The following is a 25826-nucleotide window of genomic DNA, read 5'->3' on the forward strand; positions in this document are numbered from 1 at the left end:
CTGCGCCGCGTACCCGCTGTGGGGTGACGTGGTCGTCCCGCCAGCCCCCCGCCCCCCAGCAACAGGCGTGCGCTCCGCAGACGCTAATGCGAGTGAACCAGCACGGACCCAAAGGTGACGCAAGCTTCAACCTCAACTCCCTTCTGCCCTAGAAAAAATTACTCTCCCTCAGTGAGCGCGCTTCTGCCTCCTTGGACGACTGTTCCCAATGGGCTTCCCGAACCCCATCACCCACTCAGTTATTTCGTTTGTTTGCCTACTAAGTTCCAGATCATCGTAAAGGCGTGGTAGACGAGGTGGGCATGGTCCCTGCCCTCAGGTAGCTGAGAGTTGCGGGAGACAGGCATTAAAGACACATTGACAAAAAAAGTATAAATTTAGGTGGAAGTCACAAACTGTCATAAGAACCATTGCAGAAAAGTAGACTCCAGTGGAGAAACAGGACAGGAAGAATTAGACTGAGAATTTGGGAATCCTGAGATCCAAAGGTTCAGTAAATTACCCAGACAGAAAGTGAAGAGGAGTTTTCCAGGCAAAGAGAACACAGAAGGCCCTGAACAAGGAAGAGATTGGCCCAGAGAACTGGGAAGGCCAAAGCCGCTAAAGCCTGGTGAGTGAGGGGAAAACAGGTCAAGGGAGGCTGGAAGGCAGGCGGGGCCTTCAAACAAGTATGGTGGGTTCCCACCCAGGACGGCACATCCCTAGGGAGCAATGTGGAAGTGCAATTTTGTTGTCAGATGGTTGAGGGGAGGAGCAAGCATGCTAGATGTCTTATACATTGCAAGATCGTATCACACTAGAAAGAATTATCTGTCCTACATAGCTTTCTTTGTTTTTTTTTCCAGCCGCGCCGTGGGGCATGCAGGGTCTTAGTTCCCCAACCAGGGATTCAACCTGCGCCCCCTGCAGTGGAAGCCCAGAGTCTTAACCTCTGGACCCTCCAGGGAAGTCCCTGTCCTACGTAGCTTTCAAATATGTCCTACTGAACAATCTTGTTAGTTAAAAAAAAAAAAAAAAAGCTTCCAATCATCTAATCCTTGAGCCTGTGTTTTATATATAAAAATTAAGTGATTTTGCAGGGTTGTAATATGTGCTGAATTTTCAAGGAATGGAACTGTCCTGAAAATGGAAGGAACATTGTACTTTCATTTTGTCCAGGAATGTACTTGTTAACATTTTGGAGAACTGTATCATGCACAGCAATGTCATTCATAGTGTTGTGTCTGCATTTGTACTGTCACATTCAAGCTGGTACTACATTAGGTACAAGCGTCTGACTAATGATGTTTTCTAGCATACTGAAATAACATTATTCTTTTATTATAAAGGATTTCCTTTTCTTCTTGCTGTTGTCATTGCACTGTAATTTTTTGAAATTTATGTGTGTAGTTATGTGACATACGAACTTTATTTCAAAACAGGAAGGGGGGTGTTCCTTGAAAAGTTTGTTATTAAAAGGGAACACTGGGGTTGGTAGAGTCAAGAACCCATATAGGAGGCACATGAGATGGAATGCACCAGCCCCTTTACCCTTTACTGTGTTTTGGTCTTATCCTCAGATAGACAGCAATTTGGTCTCCCCTCAGCAACTGGCACATAATAGGTGGTAAATGAATGGCTTGTTAGAAGACTCTGGGAAGCATAGTAGAAACACTCATCTAGAGGTTGAAAGATACAGGTTCCAGACCAGCATTGTCCAATGGAAGTACAATGTGAGGGACTTCCCTGGTGGTCCAGTGGCTAAGACTCCGAGCTCCCAATGCAGGGGGCCCGGGTTTGATCCCCGATTAGGGAACTAGATCCCGCGTGCCACAGCTAAGACTTGATGCAGCCAAATAAATAAATTAAAATATTAAAAAAAGAAAGAAATATAACGTGGGCCGCATATGTAAATTTTAAATATTCTGGTGGCCACATTTTAAAGTATTTATTTAATTGAAGTATACGAAGTTGATTTACAATGTTGTGTTAGTTTCAGGCGTACAGCAAAGTGATTCATTTAGATATATTCTTTTTCAGATTCTTTCCCATCATAGGTTATTACAAGATAATGAGTAGAGTTCCCTGTGCTCTACAGTAGGTCCTTGTTGTTTATCTATTTTATATACAGTGGTGTGTATCCCAAATTCCTAATTTATCCCTCCCACCCTTTTCCCCTTTGGTAACCATAAATTTGTTTTCTATGTTTGTGAGCCTGTTTCTGTTTTGTAAATAAATTCATTTGTATCATTTTGTTATTCCACATATAACTGATATCATATGATATTTGTCTTTCTCTGACTTCATTTAGTATAATAATCTCTAGGTGTATCCATGTTGCTGCAAATGGCAATATTTTTTAAAAATTTATTTTATTGAAGTATAGTTGATTTACAGTGTTGTGTTAATTTCTGCTGTACAGAAAAGTGATTCAGTTTTATATATATATATATATATATGTATATACATTCTTTTCATAGTCCTTTTCATTAGGGTTTATCACAGGAGATTGAATATAGTTCCCTGTGCTATACAGTAGGACCTTGTTGTTTTTTCAGTCTATATATATGGGTTTGCATCTGCTAATCCTAAACTCCCAAACCATGCCTCCTCCACCCACCCTCCCCCTTGGCAACCACAAGTCTGTTTTCTATGTCTGTGAATCTGTTTCTGTTTTATAGATAAGTTCATTTGTGTCATATTTTAGGTTCCACATATAAGTGATATCATATGGTATTTGTCTTTCTGACTTACTTCTCTTAGTGTGATAATCTCTAGGTCCATCCATGTTGCTACAAATGGCATTATTTCATTCTTTTTTATGGCTGAGTAGTATTCCATTGTATATATGTACCCCATTTATTTATCCTACAAATGGCAATATTTCATTTTTTATGGCTGAGTAATATTCATATATATATATATATACACCACATCTTTTTTATCCATTCATCTGTTGATGGACACTTAGGTTGCTTCCATGTCTTGGCTATTGTAAATAGTGCTGCTATGAACATTGGGGTGCATGTATCTTTTCAAATTAGAGTTGTCATCTTTTCTGGATATGTACCCAGGATTGGGATTGCTGGATCATATGGTAGTTCTATTTTTAGTTTTTTAAGGAACCTCCATACTGTTTTCCATAGTGGCTGCACCAATTTACATTCCTACCAGCAGTGTAGGAGGGTTCCCTTTTCTCCACACCTCTCCAGCATTTCTTATTTGTAGATTTTTTGATGGTGGCCATTCCGACTGGTGTGAAGTGATACCTCATAGTAGTTTTGACTTGCATTTCTCTAATAATTAGCGATGTTGAGCATCTTTTCATGTGGCCACACTTTTTTAAAAAGCAAAATGAAACAGGTGAAATTAATTTTAATAATATATTTTATAGTATTAAATATATCCCAAATGTTAACACTTCAACGTGTAATCAATATAAAAAATTGAGATATTTCTCATTCTTTTTCTTTTCCACATGAAATCTTTGAAATCCAATGCCTATTTCACACAGCGTATCTCAGTTCAGACTAGCCACATTTCAAGTGTTCGGTAGCCACATCTAGCTAGAGGCTACCACATTGAACAGCAAAGTTCTAGACCTTTCTCAGTTACTGAGTTTCTAGGTAATTCTGGATGAGACATGTCCTCCCTTGGGTCTCAGTTTCTTCATATTTTAAATGAAGAGTCTGGACTCTTCATTTCCTGCTTCCAGCACTGATCTTCTGTAATTGTTCATATTTAGCCAGTCCTTTTCTCCTCCCTCTCTCCCTCTTATTTCCCCGTTTCTTCTCCCTTCATGCCCAGGTCTGTTCCCTGCAAAAGACCTAAACCCTGGATGAGAATGGCAGAACTTCTTACTTTTCTAGGCCACTCTTGATGTGCTGAAGGAGACTTTGCCCAGCAACGGTCAATTCATGGGAAATCATGGATGTGATAGGTGGAGTCAGAGAAGGAACTGGTTAGCCCTTGCCGTCCCAAGTCACTTTACAGAGCTGGAGTCCCAGAACTGGAAGATTTGAGCTTCAAGCCTGGCCATGTTTCCTTTCAGCAGTGCTGTTTTATTAACAGCGCCGTGCCTGTATTTCCAATCTGTAAAATGCTATTAATACCCACCTTAGCGTCTGTTGGGGGGATTAAATGTGATGGTATAAATGAAAGAGTATAATTAATTTTAGGTCTCTGTAACCTGAAACCTGCCTGTGACCACGCATTTTAATGAGGCTGGGAGAGGGAGGCATGTTGTAGACCTCCCAGGAGGCTAGATGCTTGGATAAGCAATTTTATGTGATCCACAATCATATATAACTTCCTTGTTTTGAAGGGCTTTGCAGGCAGTTGACTATTGTCTGTATATCTCTTTACCTAAAACAATGCTTTTGCCCCTATGGCACTTATCACCTGAATGTCATGATCTGTGTCCTTTTAAAATTTTCCATCTCGTCGGCTGAAAAAAAAAAAGCACAACATGAGAGTTGTGAGTTAAGTTTTATTTGGGGCCTAATGAGGACTATAGCCTAGGAGCCTCTCAGATAGCTCTGAGAAACTGCTCTGAAGAGGTGGAGGACGTCAGTATATATATGATTTTACTGAAGGGGGGCTATTTGTAATCAAGCACACATTTTGGCAGGTTACTGCTAGTCACAAGGAGCAAATGCCTCCGTTAATGATTTTAGTGTTTTTCTAGATATGAGGAGTTGCAAGAAATTGGGCTCACAAAATCTCCAGAAAATATCTGAAGGCCTGTTCTGCCAGTTTTTCCCAGAGCACAGAGTGCCTCATTCCTGATCTCGGCCCTGAACTCCTTTCAGGGTGTGTGGAAGGTCAGTGATTGCAGTGGCTAGTGACTTCATTATTCTAGAACCAGATGGTGAGTGACAATTTTTTGGCATTCTTAATTGTAAGCTCCGTGAGGTCCGGGAATGACTTACCACCACTGAAACTCTAGCATCTAGCTCTGAGTCAGACAGAGTAGGCACTTAATTCATGGAGGGTATTCTAGGAAAAGGCATGCTCAAAGGCGTGTGGTGTAAAATGGCGTGGCTTATTTCTGAAATGCAAGTAAGTAGAGCCTACTGGAGCATCAACTTTGAGGAGGAAAACTAGGTCTATGTTGGGGGGGGGGCATGGAGCGAGCTCACTTTAAAAAAAAATTTTTTTTAATTTATTTATTTAGGGTGCGCAGGGTCTTAGTTGCGCATGCGTATGGGATCTAGTTCCCCGACCAGAAGGCGAACCTGGGCCCCCTGCATTTGGAGAGCAGAGTCTTACCCACTGGACCACCAGGGAAGTCCCTGGGCTCACTTTTTTAAAGGGTCAGGGGGGGCTACTTTTGGAGGATGTGCTCAGAGGGAGTAACAGCTTCCTTTGCTTCCCTCCAGCCGTGTCACTGCTGGAGGCACTGCTGGTCAGAAGCCTGGTCAGAAGCCTGGAGAGATATTTGAGACTACACATTTGGTATTTGCACTGTAGGCTATGAGAAGTCTGTGATGGATTTTAAACAGTGAAAAGTTAACGGGCAAGGAAAAGTAACGGGCAAGATCGCGTTGGTAAATGACGATAAAGCTAAATTCAGAAAAGAAGTCTTGTTTTTTACTTCAGGGCTCTTCCCATCAAACTTACACGGCTTGGATGGAAACCTAACAATTCTGGAGTGGGTTGGCTGAGCAGCCACGGTTCAGGAACAACGTTCCGCACCTTCTAAAGTTTGGTTAACACTGGACCAGCCTCTAAAACCTCAGTTTCATGGAACGAGGACACCTTTCTTTCATGAAGGAATTCTGTTCTTCGCATCATCTTCGTAGTCTTCCCGTCTTCCCGTGAGCGTCTTCCCGTCCCTCTCACCAGCCGGCTCACGCTTCCTCCTCCTCCCTCCTCTTCGTTCCCCCATTGTTTCGACCCATTCCTGCCTGATGCCTGCCGGGAAGTGTAGTCGCTCGCCCTGCTGTCTGAGCTGGTTGGGCGGCCCTATAAACCCCGTATCTCCGCATAATTCCTCAGCTATTCCCGGGGTAGGGTAGCCTGGGAGGTCCAGCCGCTTATCCGAGGAGCCAGCTGGGATTTGCAGTTTCCAGTTCCCGCAGCAAGCCGCTGGCAGAAGGCTCTTGGACTCCAATCTCCCCAGCCTCGCGCATCCTGATGACGTCGCGCCGGCCCGCGAGGCCCCTGGAATCCGCGGTAGTTCTCGAGGAGGGTCTCAGGCTCGGCAGCCATGGCTGGAGGACGACACTTCCCAGGAGTCTACGCGGCGGCGCGACGAGAGCCGCGCGAGGCCGTGATTGGGTAGTGAGCCGGCCGCACGCGGAGGAGCTCAAGGAGCTGCTCTGTTGCGACAGAGGCCGAGCGGCGAGGCCCAGTGAGTTGGGGGAAGGGGCGCTGGGGGGGAGGGTGCTGGCCGGTGAGGGGGAGGGGGGGACGAGAAGAGGGAGGAAGGACCGGGCTGGGATGGAGGCGGCTGCGCGGGAGAAGAAGGGGCCAAGGGAGAGACGGTGACGGGCGGGGGCTGGGGAGGTTCGCGGGTTGGCGAGTGAGGAGACCCCGAGGGGACTCACGGGGCGGGGGGGCACGAGGGCTCCCCGGGAAGAAGCTGGACCCGGCGGCCAGCTGGTGTGGAGGGGGACGGCGGGGAGGAGGCCGGAGGCAAACAGGAGGAGGAAGCCCGGGAAAGTGAGGCGGCCGGCTGGAGCGTGGAGCGCCAAGTTGTGGGGAAACTGGAGACCGGGACCTGTGCCGAGGGGCCGAACCCGGGCCCTAACTGGAGGCCCCGAAAGGAGGAGCATTTCCAGAGTGAGGCAGTCCGTGGGGATTGGTGGACAAAGCCCGAGGGAAGAGCTGTTGAGATTAGAAGAGCGGCCGAGGATCAGAATTGGCTTGAGAGATCCTGACAGAGTTGGGAGCGACTAGTCTGGGACGGAGCTGGGATCACAGGCTCGCTAGGCAGTTCCTGAGAGGGATGGAGCCAGCCCCAGGCATTCTGCGGAAGTTTAGAACCTGGGGGTGTTTGCCTTCCTTCAGGCTTCCTGAAAGAACAGTAACGTGCCCTTGTGGTTCATCACCATGCCTTCCGACCTGGCCAAGAAGAAGGCGGCCAAAAAGAAGGAAGCTGCCAAAGCACGACAGCGGCCCAGAAAAGGCCATGAAGAAAACGGAGATGCTGTCACAGAGCCACAGGTGGCAGAGGAGAAAAATGAGGAGGCCAATGGCCAAGAGACCACAGGTGAATTGAGGGAGAGGTGGGTCCCTGGGATGGTTGCTCGGACGTAAAGGACGCCCCGGCTGGAGTCACAGTCCGGATGCTGGGGGCGCTGGAGAGTATATCTGGGGCCATGAAACTTTTCATGATGAACCAAACCAGTAGAGTTGGCGCTTGATCAAGGAAACTGAACACAGAGTTCTCACATACTCAGTGGCAAGCAAATATGGGAGTGGTTGTGCTGCCTTGCTGCTCTGTCTTCTAGACTTGGAGAAGAAGGTCAGTTCCCTGGCCCTTTCTTAATTTCCATTTCTACACATGAAGGTCAGTGTGCCAGGCTCCTCACCACATAACACCCTTGTCCTCCCAGCGGTAGTGGCTGTACCGACAAGACGGAAACACATGAGTTGTTTTATGGGTTTTTTCTGGGAGAGAGATGCCTTTCTGTTACGAGCGCTTCTCAAGTGTTAGACACTGTGCTGGAAACTCAGGCACTATAAGAGCGCCCTGCTGTCTGATATCTTGCAGTCTAGATGGGGAAACAGGGCAGTGTGTGATAAAGAATATCCCAGGCCCTTGGCAGTCTATCCCAGCCTTCCTCCGTGCACCCCTGAAGACACTCTAAACAGGTCGTCTCCATCGACTATTGTTGTCCCTTGAATAGTCACCACATTTGTCCATTTACACACTGAGGTTCTAATACCACAATTTTTGTACTAGCTACATTTGACATTTCTCTCAGGGCCCAGCTCAGGATGGTAACATCTTTCCCAATCAAACCTGACCTCAATAATATTGCCATTCAGTATATCCCTGTACTATCTATAGTGTTCCTTTTTTTTTTTTTTGGCCGAGCTGCACGGTATGTAGGATCCTAGTTCCCCAACCAGGGGATGGAACCCACACCCCCTGCGGTGGAAGCGTGGAGTCCCAACCACTGCACCGCCAGGGAAGTCCCAGTGTTACCTTTTTATGTTGTGCCTTCTGTTTCTTCGTCTAAATTGCTTGATCTTTGAGTGCAGAGACCATGTCTTGTGTAATATATCTTTTTTGCCTGATCAGCCTTGCAGATAGAGATACTAGGTAAATGTTTGAAGAGGAGAGGAGAATTACTAATGCAAGTTACAACAGACAGATAGGAATTCAGAAAAGGGAGAGTTAAAAATGATTGAGAGCAGAGAGTTGAATGGTAGGAATTGTCTCCAAAATAAGAATTATGAGAGAAAGCTAGTGCAGTAAAGTCAGGCCATGGGGAGGTTTTCTTCCTGGCCAGAGTGGTGGAGGAATGGGAAGTTAAGAATGATAGGAGTGAACGAGCAGGCTGAATTGTGATCTGTAAAGTAGACAGGGTTCCCCCTAGGTCCTCAGGAACAATGGTCAAGAAGTATCTATCATCAGCTCTGTAGGTACTTTCTGGATGGATTGGAAAAATAGAAAACTGAATCCCACTCTGAGACTATTGTCCACTGTTCCCATTACAAATTTCTTCTTCACCTTTCTCCTTAGGAAACCAGAATTTCTCAGGGGGAACCCAGCTATAGTAATAAGGGAGCTTTGGTTTTCACCCTGCTTCCTCAGGGAGCTACTCTTCTGAAATATGAAATCTGGTTTTCTTTCCAGCTCTCTCAAAACTTTTCTTATTACCAGGGACCCAGGGTCATTTCTGCTTTCATAATTAATGGGTCATCTGTTCCTTCTCCCAAGACTGGGTCCTCTCTCTTCTCTGAGTTTGGAATTACTTAATGCTGCAGGTCACTGTTCTCCAGCCTTTACCTGTTACCATTGCCACATGGCCTTCTTTAGGTAGTGAGGTACGGAAAGATTAAGATAAATATCAAAGAAAGCGACTTCTGGCAGACAGTTCAACCTTCTTTAGAAAGTGAGACTCTTCAAGACAGGAACTAGAGTTCAGCTGGTCCCCTTGTTTGGGGAATGAAAGAAAGGGGCTGCTTGTGAAATCTGCAGTATTCTCTCTGATGAAGTTTATTCCAGAATCCCTTCTGCATTTATTCAGTGCCATTCACTTACTTTTTGAGTCTGTTTTGTGGGATGCTGTAGGCTAGGACAGTGAGGTCTAAGTCTTACTTTTTTTTTTCTGCAGTACGTGGGCCTCTCACTGCTGTGGCCTCTCCCGTTGCGGAGCACAGGCTCCGGACGCGCAGGCCCAGCGGCCATGGCTCACGGGCCCAGCCGCTCCGCGGCATGTGGGATCTTCCCGGACCGGGGCACAAACCCGCGTCCCCTGCATCGGCAGGCGGACTCTCAACCACTGCGCCACCAGGGAAGCCCCATCTAAGTCTTACTTTTAAAGCTCAGGAGATGACTTAGGTCATAGATGCTGTAAAATGGAAGAGATCGAGAGAAAATGGTATACAGTAGAGCCTTGGTATCTGCTGGTGATTGGTCCCAGGACCCCTGTGAATACCAAAATCCACAGAAACTCAAGTCCCTTACAGAGAATGGTGTATGTAGTATCTGCATATAACCTAGCACATCTCTAGATTACTTGTAATACCTAATACATTGTAAATGCTATGAAATAATGGCCAGTGTGTGGCAAATTTTGGAACTTTCTGGAACTCTTTTTTTTAATCCTCAGTTGGTTGAATTTGTGGACGCAGAACTGTGGATGTAGAGGGTTGGCTGTATAGCTTTCCCTTAATTTTGATCTTCTTGTCCGAGCAGAGATATAGACCAAGGACTGGCAAACTGTTTCTGTAAAGATCCAGATAGTAAATATTTATAGCTTTGTGGTCCATATGGTCTCTGATACAGCTGTTCAACTTCGCCATTGTAGTGGAAAGCAGCCAGTAGACAATATGTAAATGATGTGTGTAGCTATGTCCCAATAAAACTTTATTTACAGAAACAGGCAGTTTGCCAAATCTGGCCAGCCTCTTTTTAAGCCACCCCCCCCAGGCTAAGAATGGTTTACATTTTTTAAGTGGTTACGTTTCAAATGGTAATGTGTATACCTACATAATAGTTTTGATTTTTGCCACTTGGGCTGTAAACCCTAAAATATTTACCATCTGGCCCTTTAAGAAAAAGTTTATGAACTCCTGATCTAGAGCATCAACTTCTCCCTGTACATCTTCTTCTCAACATCTAGAACAGGGATTGGCACAAAGCAGGGCTGTGGGAAGCCTGGTAACTCAACTGTGTAGAAAAGAGACTTTTTAAATTCCTCTCATCAGTCAAAACAAAAAATTTGTCCTCCATTTGAAAGTACAGGCATACCTTGGAGATATTGTGGGTTCAGTTCCAGACCACCATAATAAAGTAAATATCAATATTGTGGTATCAGTAAAGTGAGTCACATGAATTTGGGGGTTTTCCAGTGCATATAAAAGTTATGTTTACGCTATACTGTAGTTTAGTAAGTATGCAATAGCATTATGTCTAAAAAAAACAATGTATGGGGACTTCCCTGACGGTCCAGTGGTTAGGACTCTGCGCGTTCACTGCTGAGAGCCCAGGTTCAGTCTCTGGTTGGGGAACTAAGATCCTGCAAGCCATGTGGTGCGGCCAAATAAATAAATAAATAAAGCAAAACAATGTACGTACCTTAATTTAAAAATACCTTATTGCTAAAAAAATGTTGGCCATCATCTAAGCCTTCAGTGAGTCGTAGTAGTAATATCAAAGATCACAGATCACTGTAACAAATGTAATAATAATGAAAAAGTTTGAAATCGTGACACAGAGACAGGATGTGAGCAGATGCTGTTGGAAAAATGGTGCTGATAGACTTGCTTGACGTAGGGTTTCCACAGACCTGCAGTTTGTAAAAATTGCAATATCTGTGAAGCACAATAAAGCAAAGTGCAATAAAATGAGGTAGGCCCGCATTCATCAAGCAGTTACGTATAACACACTGTACTGGAAGCTGAGGTAGACATAGAGTGACTGCCAGCTTTCTGGCAGGACAGTCCCTGCCCTCGGTTCTGACTTCTTGCAGGCAGAGCAGGTTCAGCAGCAGGGTGGGTATAGCACCAGCAGTGGTAATCTCCCGACAGGATGGGGTATTCGGAGAGTGACCTAAGACTAACCATCACCCTCTTGAAGTTGCTCTCCCCACGCCTGCCTGTCTGAGGACGGCACCGAGCTCTCTTCCCCCTTCTACTCCATCTTTACTCTTGCTAAGGACAAGCACGTGGGCTTTCTTATTTCAGGTGTTCTACTGTAAGGTTACCATGGGAAAACGGGTAAGGGTAACAAAGACTATAAAATTAGAAGATTGTCACGGTAGCGGATCCTCGTGTAGTTTTTGACTCCTTCCTGAAAAGGTTAATAGATCACCTTACTCTCTTTTGGAAGAAGCTTACCAAGACTCCCTCTACCCCCATTTCTGTCCCACTTGCAATAATACTTTGTGGGAGCTTGTCCTTTATGGAGAGGTAGTATAGTGAGATAGTTAAGGTCATGGCTTTGGGGTCAGACAAAGCCTGGTTCAAACTCTGGGTCACTAGCCTTTTTGACCTTGGCTATATTATTTAACCTCTTCATCTATAAAAGGAGGGTCCTAAGTGTTATCCTATAAGGGTTATGGGGATTAAATTAGATGGGGAATGATAATGTAGTACAGTCCCAGGCACAGAGTAAACTCAACAGCTATTAGCCAGTTAACGTTAGCCATATATTAATAGTTCTTCCCAGCCTGAAAATGTAGTCATGCCTGCAAAGCTACAAAGGCAGAACAGCTAGTCTCTTGTCTCATGGTCAGTTTGCGTCTCTGAAACCCTCCAGACTTGGAACTTCTGGTTTTCCCAGCCTTGGCTCTGCCTGCCATTGATCCCTCTGTGCATTTTCTCATACTGGTCCCTTTTGGGCAGCATAGCGTCTTGGAAGCACCATCTGGAAGCTCTAGGTCGTGGAGTAGGAGCATTGCACCTCTATAGCATCTGCTTTATTTTGGGCATTGGGACTAATTCTTTAACACATACTCATGGAGGACAGTTTGGAGTTCTAGCCATTCCTACCATGCATTATATCATCTTAGAACAAGGAAAGTTAGAATTAAAAGGACAAGTTACAAAGTAAAAAATGTCCATGGAAGCAGGATACCAGGGCAGATCTGTATGCAGGGTACACCCTGTTTAAAGCTTGTGAAACATCTGAGTCATCTCAACCTGATCTTGAGCCCAGGTCCTTCAGGGCATGCCTTTTTCAGCCTTTGGATCTTTGTATGGTAATATTTGGTAACTTAAGGAAGGGCAAAAGCCACAAATGCCCAGACAGTGGCCTGAACCCTGGACCCTCAGATTAAAAGTCTGATGCTCTACTGACTGAGCCATCCAGATGCTCTAAGACATGCCTTTTTGTATAAGAGCCAGTCTGTCTTACAGCCCTCTTCCCAAACTGCTTTGTTTCTGTCCCCAGAAGTGGATTTGCTGACCAAGGAGCTGGAGGACTTTGAGATGAGGAAAGCTGCTGCTCGAGCTGTCACGGGCGTGCTCGCCTCCCACCCCAACAGCACCGATGCCCACGTCATCAACCTCTCCCTCACCTTCCATGGCCAAGAGCTGCTCAGTGACACCAAACTGGAGTTAAACTCAGGCCGTCGTTACGGCCTCATTGGCTTAAATGGAATTGGTGAGGCCCTTGGAAAGTGAGGTGGGAGGTATCTCTCCTTGGCTCATATGTCACTCAGCAAGTATTTACTTAGCACAGCTATTACAAAGCAAGGAGTTTATAGTATGGGTGGGAGACCAGGTATGCCCAGGGAAGAGGAACTAGCAATACAGAGCAGTCGTGTGATAAGCACCACGTGAGTAGTTGTAGACAGTAGGTGCCGGAGAAGTGGATGGGAGGGGCGGGAGTAGCGGTGCGTGAGGCGGCTGTAGATGAACAGACTTCACAGAGGAGGGCTGGGACAAGGACTGGAGGGAAGGTGTCCCGAGGATGCGGGCAGGGATGGGGGAGTCATAGGATTTGAATGAATGAAAGGAAGGAAAGTACGCAAACAATGATGAGGTCGTGGTTTGGCTGGAGTGGAGGGGCTGATGTAGGAGAATGACAGGCAGAACTGTGCTGAGCGTCCACTTCTCTTCCTGTGCTTTGCCTGCCCCTCCCAGGGAAGTCCATGCTGCTGTCTGCTATTGGGAAACGCGAAGTGCCCATCCCTGAGCACATCGACATCTACCATCTGACTCGGGAGATGCCCCCTAGTGACAAGACGCCCCTGCAGTGCGTGATGGAAGTCGACACAGAGCGGGCCATGCTGGAGAGGGAGGCTGAACGGCTGGCTCACGAGGATGGTAGGGCTCCAGACCCAGGGCCCTGGGGGTGGGCTTCCTCCCGGGAAAGGCCCAGGAGCCTCACGGGCCTTGCACTGTCCGCAGCGGAGTGTGAGAAGCTCTTAGAGCTCTATGAACGACTGGAGGAGCTGGACGCTGACAAGGCGGAGATGAGAGCCTCACGGATCTTGCACGGACTGGGTTTCACACCTGCCATGCAACGCAAGAAGCTAAAAGACTTCAGTGGGGGCTGGAGGATGAGGGTTGCCCTCGCCAGGTGAGTCTCTCCCTCCTCGACCCTCTGTAGCACCCCATCTCTCTCAGCGTTTAGAACAGGGTTCTAAACCAGTGGAACCGTTTAGAACAGGGTTGATGGTCAGTAAGTGCCAAATATTGACAGTGTGGAGGGGCGGGGGTGCTATACCTGAGCTAAGGAGTGCGCTTCCTGACTGAAATGGTCATTGCTGGACTTCCTGCACAGGGTTTAGGAATCTGGGACCAGCCCTAGGTGAATGGTAGAATAGGTCTGTTTCTTTCTTTCCTCTTGACTCCTCTACCACCGTTGTTTGTGCTTCAGTCCTTCTAATTCTTGCTGTTTAAAGATAAAATGTTAGACAGCTGTTAGGATATCTGTCCTTCTTACCCTCTTGTGACCTGGACCCAAAATGAGTATCTGTAGATCATCATTCCCCCACCAAGCCCCCAGAAAGTCCCCAGTTAAAGAGGTGGTTGCTTACCCCACCAGCCTCTGCCAAGGGCATTGGTGAGGCTTGATAACTGCTTTAGCAAAGCTGCTTGCGTGCCTTAGAACGTGAGAGCCGTGGTTTCACGTGCCAGCAAGGATTAGCTGCCTCACATTCACCTGGGGAGCTTTTAAAACTACAGATTTCCTAGCCTCTTCTGTCTGTGCTGGAGTCAGAACGCTGGAGGTGGATGTCCAGAAACCTTCCTAACAAGCGCTGCGGAGGTGGCGGCCGCGTGCGCACCCAGCGCTCCCCCCTTGTTTCTCCCGTCTTGAGATGCCACCTCAGAAAAGGACATTCTTTGGCCTCCTTGCTGGAGTCTGGCAACCCCACCAGTTCGGTTTAACCTGAATACTTTGTAGTTCAGCATCTTCCCTCTGCTTTTCAGCTGTTTCCTGCCCTTTAACCCCCGCTCTTCGTCTCTGGTTTCTCCTAGTTCTCACCTTTCCCCTGAGGTCTAGAGCCTAGGTCTAGAGCCTAGAGTTGATTTCAGGACTCCGTGCAGGCCTGACCAGAACTGCAGGTAGCAGGCAGGCTGTCCCTTCCTGCGTAGCACCCATCACACTGAAGTGGCTCTGTCTCCTTCCTGTTCTTCAGAGCCCTCTTCATCCGGCCCTTCATGCTACTCCTGGACGAGCCCACCAACCACCTGGACCTCGACGCTTGTGTGTGGTTGGAAGAAGAGCTAAAGACGTAAGGGGGCGGGGCTGGGGTGGAAGTGGGCGGGTCCTGGAGGGGGAGTTGAGCAGAGTCCCAGGGAGATGGATGCCCAGGACCCACAGTGATATTAGAGCAGTGAGAAGTGGACTGAAGTGGGGCCAGAGTGAAGGCCGGATTGAGAAGGTGGTAAGCATCTTTAGGGCAGGCCTTTTTGTTTTTGTTTAGTCTGAAATATGTGGATTGGTTTGTTTGTTTTACTTTTTTTGGTTTTTCCCATTATTTAAAATACAATGTCTTTATTAAAGACAATATTTTTTCTTAACTGTATTTATATATATATCATATAAATGGGGATTCCCATCTAAGATCATGATGCAGTGACAAAGAGAAAAATAGCGCATATAGCAGTGGTCCTATGGCTGGAGAGCCAGATAACCTGGCATACTGCCCCAGTTCTGGAATAAGGCTTTCCATGGTCTCTGCAATGACTTGGCACCTTCTTTAAAAAGCCGAGCTGGTGATTTTTACTGTGCCTATTCCAGTTCTTCCCACCCGTGATTTTAGATGCATTTATGGGTGCCTGTGTGCATACACTTTTGATTTTACCATCACTGTTACTGTCATTCTTTTGAAAATTAGAACAGGCTGCTCTCGCCTTCTGAGATGGCCCACACTCTTGTCTGTGGAGTGTGTTTCTCTCTAAATAAATCCACTTCTTACCTATCAAGAAAAAAGAAAAGGAAAATTAGAACAAAAGTCTGAGGAAACTCAGACTGTCTCACCATACTTTGAAAGGCATCAAAGTGTTCTTACGGGTCGATTGTGCACTGGTGGCTTAGGTGCTAAGAACTGGGAATTGGAGAATAAATCTAAAGGACGCCTAGGTGTAAGGATGGGAGAGGATGAAGGTTTTCTGGGCCTGACATTCAGCCCACCTGTTGTGAACCATCTACCGTTCTGAGCGCCCCCCTGACTGGTTCTCTGGCTTTGCAGTTTTAAGCGCATCTTGGTCCTCGTCTCCCATTCCCAGGACTTTCTGAATGGTGTCTGTACCAACATCATTCACATGCACAACAAGAAACTGAAGTATTATACGGTGAGTGGGCCCCAGCTTCTCCACAGTAACCTCTGTGCTTACCAATTCCCTGAAGTTCTCCTTTAAAACGAAATAGACTTAGCAGTCCTTTTCTACCTGTTGCTATAAAAAGACGTGGACAGGGAGTTCTGCACCCTGTTTATTTTGGTCCCAAAGTAATTGCTTTCAGGCCATAGGCCACGGATTGGCAGCGTGTGCATATGGTGTATGTTTGCCTTATGCAAAGAGGTTGACTTTTCGTGGTGCCCAGGCAGGCCTTGCTGCTCTCTGCCTTCTGCAGTGGCAGCCAGCACAGTACCCCTCCTTCTCTCCTTCCATGAAGAAGGGGAGCCAGGATCTCAACAGCCCACTTTTCTGCCTTGCCTTTACACTTTTTCTGTTTCAGAAAACATATCAAAAAGTGAAAACCAGAAGTTCTCTTTATTCATGGTTGTACTCACCATGGGAGTATTAATAGGTTTCTTACATAGTCTTTCAGAAATTTCACATGTACTTGCAAGTAGCATTTGTAGAAAATTTCACGTATACTTATCACAGTTGTAATCTTAATCATTCTCTTCTGTAGGTTGCGTTTAAATTTTAATTTGTCTTGGACTGCTTTCCGTATGAGTATATATAAATCATGCTCATTTTTTCCAGTGACTGCATAGTATTTCACTGTGTGGCTATCGTGTAAGTCATTTGTCAGACCCTTTTCGATGTATGTTTAGGTTGAGTCTAGTTTTTTGCAGATAGAAACCATGGCAGCCCATAGTGCAGGGTTTGCCAGGTCCTAAATCTGATGGGTCTGATGTCTTCCCACCTGGAGGAAGTTCTTGTAGTCTGCATGGGGGCTTCAGTCTCTAGGGATGGGGAGTAGAAAGAGGTGCTCTTGGAAGGCTGTGAGCCTCTAGATATCTGTTTGACAGTGGTTTTCAGGGCTATTGCCAACGCTGTGGGTGTCTTTATGGCCAACCTGAGGATTTGATCCGGAGCCCTGCTGTGGCTAAGCTAAGAATGAGAAGCACACAATTCAGAAGACCTCAGGTTCTAGATTAGGATATGCTTCTTTAATGCACTTCCTCTTTCCCTACTGCACAATCCTTTTTTTTTTTCTTAAAGTTACTTATTTATTTTTGGCTGCATTGGGTCTTCGTTGCTACGCGCGGGCTTTCTCTAGTTGGAGTGAGCAGGGGCCGCTCTTCGTTGCGGTGCGCGGACTTCTTATTGCGGAGGCTTCTTTTGTTGCAGAGCACGGGCTCTAGGCACGTGAGCTTCAGTAGTTGTGGTGCGTGGGCTTCAGTAGTTGTGGCTCGTGGGCTCTAGAGCACAGGCTCAGTAGTTGTGGCGCACAGGCTTAGTTGCTCCGCGACATGTGGGATCTTCCCGGAACAGGGCTCGAACCCATGTTCCCTGCATTAGCAGGCGGATTCTTAACCACTGCGCCAGCAGGGAAGTCCCCTTACTGCACAGTCTTACAACCAGGGCCAAATGAGATGCCATCTCACATCCCCCTGAACCCTGAGTGAGAACCCAGGACCGAGGCTAAAGCTGCCCGTCTCGCCTGGTGCACTTTCCTGCAGGGTAATTATGATCAGTATGTGAAGACACGGCTGGAGCTGGAAGAGAATCAGATGAAGAGGTTTCACTGGGAACAGGATCAGATTGCACACATGAAGGTAGGGCGATCGTAGAGCCGAGTTCGCATTCTCCGGGCCAGTTGGGTGAGGGTGTGTGGGGATTGGGGGCTGCTAGAGAAGACGTTGTCAGCAGTTTTTACCGTGCAGTTAAGATGAGTTGTTTGGTGCCTGCCCATACTCCTGGCCCCCTCTCTGGTCTCTTTCAGAACTACATCGCTAGGTTTGGTCATGGCAGTGCCAAGCTGGCCCGGCAGGCCCAGAGCAAGGAGAAGACGCTACAGAAAATGATGGCATCCGGACTGACAGAGAGGGTCGTGAGTGACAAGGTAGGTTGTGACTGGGTGGAATTAGGCGGCCTAAGGTGAGGTGGATGAGAAAGGACCTGACTTGGTAAATGCCCTCTCTTTTTCCTAGACACTGTCATTTTATTTCCCACCATGTGGCAAGATCCCTCCCCCCGTTATTATGGTGCAAAATGTCAGCTTCAAGTATACAAAAGATGGGGTGAGTACTTGGGTGTAGTTGGGAAGCTGGGGTGCATTTTCCAAGGTAAGTGTCAGCTGCTGAGAAGAGTCTCCTGTTCTTTGCTGAGCACGCCTGCTAACCCATGCGGTGCTGGGGAGTTTTCAGGTGTGGCAGCCTGGGGCGCCTAATTGAGGGACTTAGAGTAGAAGCCCCCCCGCAAGTACTTGGAGGGAATACTGCTCAGCTGGGTTGGTGGCTGGAGGCAGTGGGTTGGGGTCTGCCGTGAGAGCTGCCGCCCTCCTCACTCCCACCTCCTCCAGCGGTGACTGGGGACTCAGCGGGGTGAGTCTGCCAGTCGAACTGATCAGCACCCTAGCCCCGTATCCCTTTCTCTCTCACACCCACCTCAGCCTTGCATCTACAACAATCTAGAATTTGGTATCGATCTCGACACACGAGTGGCTCTGGTGGGGCCCAATGGAGCAGGGAAGTCAACTCTTCTGAAGCTGCTAACTGGAGAGGTATGGTGCCACGCTGGGGCGTGGGACTTCCAGGATTGGATGCTGGTGCGTCTGCGAGAGAGGGAGGGGAGGCAGGGGCCACTGCTCTTAGAGGGCCTGAGCGAGCCGTCCTCTGGGGCGTGTGGTCTCACTGGGTAGTGCTGAAGTTTGGGGCAGTTTTCTCAGAGAAACCTGACGGGGGGAGTCTGTGTGTGTGAGAGCGTGGGTGAGAGGGAGAACACATGCATGCTCTCAGCATCTTTCTGTGGTTTCATTCAGAGCAGTTAGAACACAGAAATGCCTGTGCGTTCAGAAGTACGCTCTTGCTGTAGAAAATGTATGTCGGACCTGTACCCGAGCCCCTTGTTACACAGTCGGTGCGCCGTACAGTAATCCAGCGGCTACTCAGTAGATGGTGTGGCGTGTGTCTGTGCCTCCCTTGAAAGCACCTGTTTCAGTACCTTCCTAGGTATTTTTGGAGTGGCCAGAATAGCAGTTCGTGAGGTGGTGGCGTAGATTCAGTTCAGGAAGTTGTATGAGTCTCGTTCAGTGCGAACATGTGTTTGTTCCCCTCTCTGCCTATGTCTGCTTCTGACCGGGGTTCCTTTTCTGTGTGCTTATCTTTCCACTTTCTACTCTGTTTTTTTTGTTTTTGTTTTTGTTTTTTTAAGCTACTTCCCACAGACGGAATGATCCGAAAACACTCTCATGTCAAGATAGGGCGTTACCATCAGGTATAATCCTGGCGGGGAGAGGGGAGCGGGGAGTTACCCAGGGTGTGGGAATGGGGCTGCATGTGACCAAGTCAGCTCCTAGTAGCCTCTGGAGTCTTGAACAGGTCCCTAGGTAGAGGTAGAGAGGTACTTGGCAGGAAACCCAGCAGGCTTCCTTTGGAAGTGGGACACCAGCCACATCTGGGTGGGTCCCTTTTTTCCTGTAGCATTTACAAGAGCAGCTGGACTTAGACCTCTCGCCTTTGGAGTACATGATGAAATGCTACCCAGAGATCAAGGAGAAGGAAGAAATGAGGAAGATCATTGGGCGATATGGTCTCACCGGGAAACAGCAGGTCAGTGGAGGGGGTGTGGGAAGAACCCCAGGTAACTGGGAGGCTATGGCCGGATGGTCCGCCTTTCCTCTGCTCTGGGTTATTATGCATTGGAGCACTTAGGTCTCGGGGGAGGGGCGAGGATAGCGTGCCAGTCTCTGACGTGCCCTTGCCCCCCTGACTAGCAGGTTGAGCCATAGTGCTTAAAGGCAAGGGAAACTGAAACCTGGCACACAGGTTCCTGGATTCAGATCCCAACTGTGGGTCCCCTGGATTGCTCCACTTTATTAAGATTCTGTGTCAAGACAGGGCTTCAGGCTTCCAGATGTATCCCTTTTGGGTCTTGAGAGACCGGCAGCTATGCCACCGTCTTGCTGTGTGACCTTGGGTCTTCCTGAGCCCCGCTTTCTGTGAAACGGTGACGACAGAGGAGCCATGGGGAGAGGTGAGTTGCGATGTGTGGTGAGGGCGACACCAGCTTTTATAACTGGCCGGTTGCACGCAGGTGAGCCCGATCCGGAACTTGTCTGATGGGCAGAAGTGCCGAGTGTGTCTGGCCTGGCTGGCGTGGCAGAACCCTCACATGCTCTTCTTGGACGAGCCCACCAACCACCTGGATATCGAGACCATCGACGCCCTGGCAGACGCCATCAATGACTTTGAGGGTGGTATGATGCTGGTCAGCCATGATTTCAGACTCATTCAGCAGGTGAGGCTCCTGGCTGGGTGGGAGGCATAGCAGAGGGCATCTCAGAGGCAGTTAGGTAGAGCACCGTCGTGGCACGTGGAGGGCACGTAATTCACGTTGACTGTATTTGGAAAGTGGGCTCAGGACATAGACAGGGTGGACAGGGCCAGATCTTACGGTTCTTTGGGAAACTTAGAAAGCGTTAGTGGAAATACTTGAATTCTTCAGTAGCTATTTGGGGCTGTTAGCCTACTTGGCATTGTTGGCCAAAATGGGCAAGGGAGTTGGGTAGAGAACAGGGTGCTGCTTCTGTGGTTCCAAGGTTCTTCAGCCTAGAAGTAGTATCATACTAGGGAGACTCCGGATTAGACAGAGGGTTACTGCTAGTCATCAGTGACAAAGCTGCTGGTCGTTTCGCTGAAGCTTTCAGGAAGATGGGGTGGAGAAAAGCTGAGAGTGAAGCGTTCCTGCTAGGGAACTGGAACTAGGGGTGACACGGCAGGTCCTGGCTTGGAAGGCTCCAAAACCTGCTGGTTACGGTGCCCTTGGGTTAGGCCAGACCTAAGTAGCGAAACTGAGCTGGCTGTGGGCCTGCGCGGGGGCTTATGGGGTTTTCTTCCCGGAATCCCCTGGGGACAGTCTCCTGGGCAGGGATGGCAAGGATACTGGTCAGGATTATTAAGTCTAGGATTTGCTTTCTAGGTTGCACAAGAAATCTGGGTCTGTGAGAAGCAGACAATCACCAAGTGGCCTGGAGACATCCTGGCCTACAAGGAGCACCTCAAGTCCAAGCTAGTGGGCGAGGAGCCCCAGCTCACCAGGAGGACCCACAACGTGTGAGCCCTTGCCGGCCGGCCGGCTGGGCCAAGCCCCTGGGGCCACACTCCTGCATTGCTGCAATACTGCTCCCCAGCCCCTCCCCCCACCTGCCTTAGCTGCACTCTGTGATCTTATCTACAGCTGGACAGTACCTGTCCGTCTCCTGTCCTTCCAGTTACTTTTGTCCATGTCTGGACTCGGCTGGCTGTTCCTGCCAGCTCCTTGCTGGTTCTGACCCTGATAGTGATGCAGCCAGAGGCATCTGAGTGTTAACCCAAGGGCCCATGCCCTGGGTTGGCCTGTGAAAGAGCTTAGGATCCTCGTTTTCTGGGTTTGGGGATGTTGGAGGAATACCTCCCAGCCCACCACCCCTGTTCCTTTCTGCTTCTGGTTTGGAGCTCTGGACCAGGGTCTTAATCCTGGTCGGTTTTTAAATAATTATTTAATGGTGTAACTTTTAGACCTGTGTGACATCTACAAAGCGTCCAATAAAGAGAGAAGCAGCCATGGTCCCTGTCTTCCTTCATGGGTCTCTAGGCCCTTCTCCCACTCCTTGCTGCAGTGCCAACATTCACTTTCCCTCAGCACGAGCTAGGGCAGGAGTCGGTGGGCTGGATGCAGCCTGCGGACTAGCCCATAGGCACTGGAAGAACTCTCTTCCCTTCTGATCTGAAATTGTGCCTTTTCAGAGACTTCCCTTGGAGGTCCAGTGGTTAGGACTCTGCACTTCCACTGCAGGGGGCACGGGTTCGATCCTAGGTTGGGGAACTAAGATCCTGCATGCCGTGCGGTGCGGCCAAAAAAAAAAGAAAGGTGAAATTGTGCCTTTTCTTAGGCCAGTGGTTCACAAACATTAACATGCATCAGAATCACCTGTAAGTCTCGTTCAATCACAGATTGCTGGGCCTTGCCTCAGAGTTTCTGGTTCAGTAGGTCTGGGGTGAGACCAAGAATTAACAATGCTAAGAAGTTCCCAAGTGATGCTGCTGCTGCTGGTCTGGGGGCCACACTTGGAGAACTGCTCTCCCGGAGCATGTTTTTCAGAGTGGTCTAAGGCTTTGCTGCTGCTGCCTGTACAACACTTGGGACATTGGTTAAAAACGCAGATTCCTGGGCTTCAGGCCTATTGATTTCGGTTGGTGGGATGGGAGAGATGCAGAAATGGTCAGGAGTCTGCATTTTCACACTGATGTTTGTGAACTACCGTTCCTGGTGGGATATAGGAAGTTTTATCGTTTTATCTGTCCACAACCTTAATTTTCATTAGCGCTATATCTGTTTTATTTCCAAGGCAGGACTTTGCATAGCCCGTCTGAGTTTTAATAGCACTTCCAGCCTCTGTGCCACCCGGCTTCTAGCCTCACCGATGTGGATTCATCACACCATCTCTGAAACCTCAGCAGCCATCCCTGTGGGGAAACATACGCAGCCATGATTTTTCAGTGCCCATCACGGAACATCTAAGACTATGTAAAACAGACCAAAAAAAGTCCCAGGTGGTGTCTAAATCCCCAAGGAGCTCTCGATCTAATGGGAAAGCCAGTAAGACAGAAAGGGCGTAAAGCAGATGTTAAATTGTGACTGAGTAGGATACACCGAAGGCTGTAAAAGGGAGGGAAGTTTCTCGTGAGTAGCTGCCCAGAAAAGTGGGATTGGTGCTCTAACTTGGAAGGCGAGTAGGATCTCAGATGGCCTTGGAGTCCAAGAGCTCCCTTGGGCAGAGGGAACAGAGTAGCAGGTGAGGAGTTGCAGCTGAGTCTGAGATTCGCGAGGCTGGAGGAAGAGACTAGGACTCCCACTCCGCCCTCTGACCCCAAGGGGCCTGGCTTGGCTGCTTTGTGCTTCAGGTGGGGCCCAGAGAAAAATGGCTTGTCAGTCTGTCCTGAGTATCCAGAGACTTGGTTAGGAGGATAATGGGAACAGATGAGAGCTGCTACTTTGGCCAAGGGAGGGTCTGGGTATGTTAAGAAACCCCGTTGAAGTCTGTTGGGGTCTCCAGGGATGGGAGGGCTTCAGAACCAGAGGAACAGACATAATAGGCTATCAGCTTGTCCAGAAAAAAAGGCAGTCTCAAGATTTTTTAAGAATGCTTAAGGGCTTACCTGGCGGCGCAGTGGTTCAGAATCCGCCTGCCAATGCAGGGGACACGGGTTCGATCCCTGGTCCTGGGAGATCCCACATGCTGCAGAGCAACTAAGCCCGCGCGCCACAACTACTGAGCCTGCGCTCTAGAGCCTGCGAGCCACAACTACTGAAGCCCGTGTGCCTAGAGCCCGTGCTCTGCGACAAGAGAAGCCACCGCGATGAGAAGCCCGCGCACCACAACGAAGAGTAGCTCCCGCTCGACGCAACTAGAGGAAGCCTGCATGCAGCAACGAAGACCCAACGCAGCCAAAATAAATAAACTAATTATATAAAAATTTATACTTTTAGGGGCTTCCCTGGTGGCGCAGTGGTTGAGAGTCCGCCTGCCGATGTGGGGGACGCGGGTGCGTGCCCCGGTCCAGGAAGATCCTACATGCCGCGGAGCGGCTGGGCCCATGAGCCATGGCCACTGAGGCTGCGCATCCGGAGCCTGTGCTCCGCAACTGGAGAGGCCACATCGGTGAGAGGCCCGCGTACCGCAAAAAAAAAAAAATTATATATTTAAAAAAAGAATGTTTAAAAATCCCACAAAATACATATTTCTATGAACACGTAAAATTAGGGCCTTATTTTGGATTTAAAACTGCCCTCCTGGTCCTCCAAACCCTGGGCTGTAGCTGGGCGTTGGAACTGGGAAAAGGGGGGCTTGGTGAGCCGGCGGCTGCTCAGGCCCACCTTCCCCCAGACAGGTGATGCTCGTCTTCACTCCCTCCCCACCTCTTGATTGGGAAAACCCTCTTCCCCACAGCCCGGACTTGTCACCTTGCTCCTGGTTTCTTTAATCACAGCGTTCAAGAACCTGAAATACTCGCCCACGCATAGGTGCCAAGTGAGACAACTTTCTCCATGCAACAGCGCCTTTTTCTTCCCTTCCCTTCGCGGCTGACTTCCACAGGGACCCCATGACACCTGCTCCCACGTGGAGCGCCCCGCTTCCTCCAGTCCTCCCGCCCGGACGCCCTCTCTGTCAGGCCCTCCCAGCTGTGCTTCCTGCCGCCTCCACCTAGCCTGGGCTCCATCTTCTGCCTTCAGTCCAAGCCTCCCTGTAACCACACGCGTTGATTTCTTTCTTCCGTTCCTCCCAACTAAAATCTCCTTTCTCCCCAGTTAAATGGTACCCATCCTACCAGACCAGCTTCACATCCTCATTTATTCCCTGAAGGCTTCTCTGGCCGCTGTAGCCCTAAGTTTTCTCTGAGCTCTCTGTTCCACACACTTTTGCCCTTTCACTCTTCCCTGATGGTTGCGTGTGAACCAGTCTTGTCTCTCCAGCTGTGTTGTAGGGCCCTCGCGGCGGGTGGGGGTGGGGGCGCGGTGCATTGTGCCCCTCCTGACCCCAGCGCTCAGCCACAAGAGTGAGCTCACGGGTGCTGCCATGAGTGCAGGGAGGGCGTGAACTCTGACGGTGAGTAATACAATGGGAGATGATAGTGTGGGGAAGGGGGCTGGTGGGGGGCTTCTTACTCAGAGACAGGAAATCCCTGGGGGAGAGGAGGGAGCAATTAGGCTCTTTGTGGATTAACCCAGAGCGCCTTCTGGGTAGGGTTGGGCCAGGCCCCTCCCCCGCTCCCAGGTGCTGGCCCCCAGCCCCACCTGGCGGGCAGCTGACTTCTTAAAAGTTCACCCAAGGAGCGGAGGAGGAGGCCACCAGGAGGACCGGGACGATGAGCGCTGAGCATGGACAGCCACAGCAGTCCGGGGGCCGGAGGGGCCGGAGCTCTGGAGACAAGAAGTCCAAAAAGCGTAGCCGGCGCAAAGAAACCTACTCAATGTATATCTACAAGGTGCTGAAGCAGGTGAGAGCGGGAGCTAGGGGCATGTGAGGAGCGCTGGCAAAAAAGCCTGGAAAGGGCACTGCATGGAGAGCGCGGGGCGCAGTTTACTTGCGGCACTGAGGCCCCCGAGCCCCTCTGGAGGGGGTGGCACTTAATCTCGGAGGTCCCCGCAACCGCTCAGTGTCTGTCCTGACCTGTGATGTGCAGGATACCCTTCAAACATGCTCCCACCACAGTCCAGAGGCTTACAAGGCTTCTGGACAGACCAGATTATTAAGCGGAACATTAGGTGGGACATAGTTAAAGGAAGACCACAAAAAAGTGCCGGGCTGAAGGTGACCAGGTGCCAAACATACGCTGGCACAACGAGAAGTACTAGTTAGTGGTGGCTAGAGTGAGGATACTAATTACTGGTGGCTAGAGCGCGGAGCGGTGCGTGTGAACTACAGCCTTGGGGAAGCCTTCCAGACGGGCAGCACTCAGTCTTCGGGGGGCTAAGGGGTTGGTCTACCTTGTAGATAAGGAACCCCAGGTGCATAAAGGCTCATTGGGGTGACTGAGTCCCATGACCTGACAGCAGCGGACGTCTGGTCCCCCTGGCTCTGGGGGGTTAGTCCCACCCTAACCCACACGTGTGCTCTGCTTCTCCCAGTGCACCTGTGAGAGGCACCTACTCCTGGGACTCTCGCCCTGGCAGGCATTTGGGGGCACTCATGTACCCAAGCAGTGTGTCTAGAGGATCCCGGGCAACCTGGCCTCAAACACTGCTCTGCTCAGCAGAGCCAGGGCCGGGAGGAGGGAGGGGTGTCTGGGCTGCCTGCCCTCAGCCTCCCCAACCTCCCTGAGCCTCACCCCTTG

At 49.1% G+C, this 25826-nt stretch overlaps 2 protein-coding genes across 4 annotated transcripts in view; both read left to right on the forward strand.

The window, feature by feature from the left end:
- Positions 1-25826, forward strand: part of LOC117197190 (histone H2B type 2-K1) — a 100662-nt gene that overhangs the window by 73227 nt on the left and 1609 nt on the right. The window contains exons 2-3 of one of the 3 annotated variants that reach the window (XM_033408322.2): positions 21753-23653; positions 23942-24989. In XM_033408322.2, coding sequence (XP_033264213.1) covers positions 24858-24989 — 132 coding nt within the window. In that variant the 5' untranslated portion in view covers positions 21753-23653; positions 23942-24857. Of the gene's footprint in view, positions 1-21752; positions 23654-23679; positions 24990-25826 lie in introns of those variants that run through there. The other 2 variants (XM_033408323.2, XM_033408321.2) reach the window with 2 other exon arrangements.
- Positions 5933-21553, forward strand: ABCF2 (ATP binding cassette subfamily F member 2). The gene is made up of 15 exons (XM_033408314.2): positions 5933-6334; positions 6994-7195; positions 12554-12766; positions 13249-13431; positions 13516-13687; positions 14751-14846; positions 15807-15909; positions 17472-17567; positions 17735-17854; positions 17943-18032; positions 18404-18514; positions 19165-19227; positions 19434-19562; positions 20047-20250; positions 20932-21553. Exons 2-15 carry the CDS (start codon positions 7036-7038, stop codon positions 21067-21069), a joined length of 1878 nt encoding a protein of 625 aa, XP_033264205.1. The 5' UTR covers positions 5933-6334; positions 6994-7035; the 3' UTR covers positions 21070-21553.

The sequence above is a fragment of the Orcinus orca genome, chromosome 9, assembly GCF_937001465.1.
Source record: "Orcinus orca chromosome 9, mOrcOrc1.1, whole genome shotgun sequence".
Lineage (NCBI taxonomy): Eukaryota > Metazoa > Chordata > Mammalia > Artiodactyla > Delphinidae > Orcinus > Orcinus orca.

Excerpts from the sequence above, each read along its gene's own strand:
- ABCF2 (XM_033408314.2), top strand. The coding sequence starts at position 7,036 with ATGCCTTCCGACCTGGCCAAGAAGAAGGCGGCCAAAAAGAAGGAAGCT. Across the intron at positions 7,196-12,553 it reads CAATGGCCAAGAGACCACAG|AAGTGGATTTGCTGACCAAG; the intron begins GTGAATTGAGGG and ends TTCTGTCCCCAG. Across the intron at positions 12,767-13,248 it reads CATTGGCTTAAATGGAATTG|GGAAGTCCATGCTGCTGTCT; the intron begins GTGAGGCCCTTG and ends TGCCCCTCCCAG.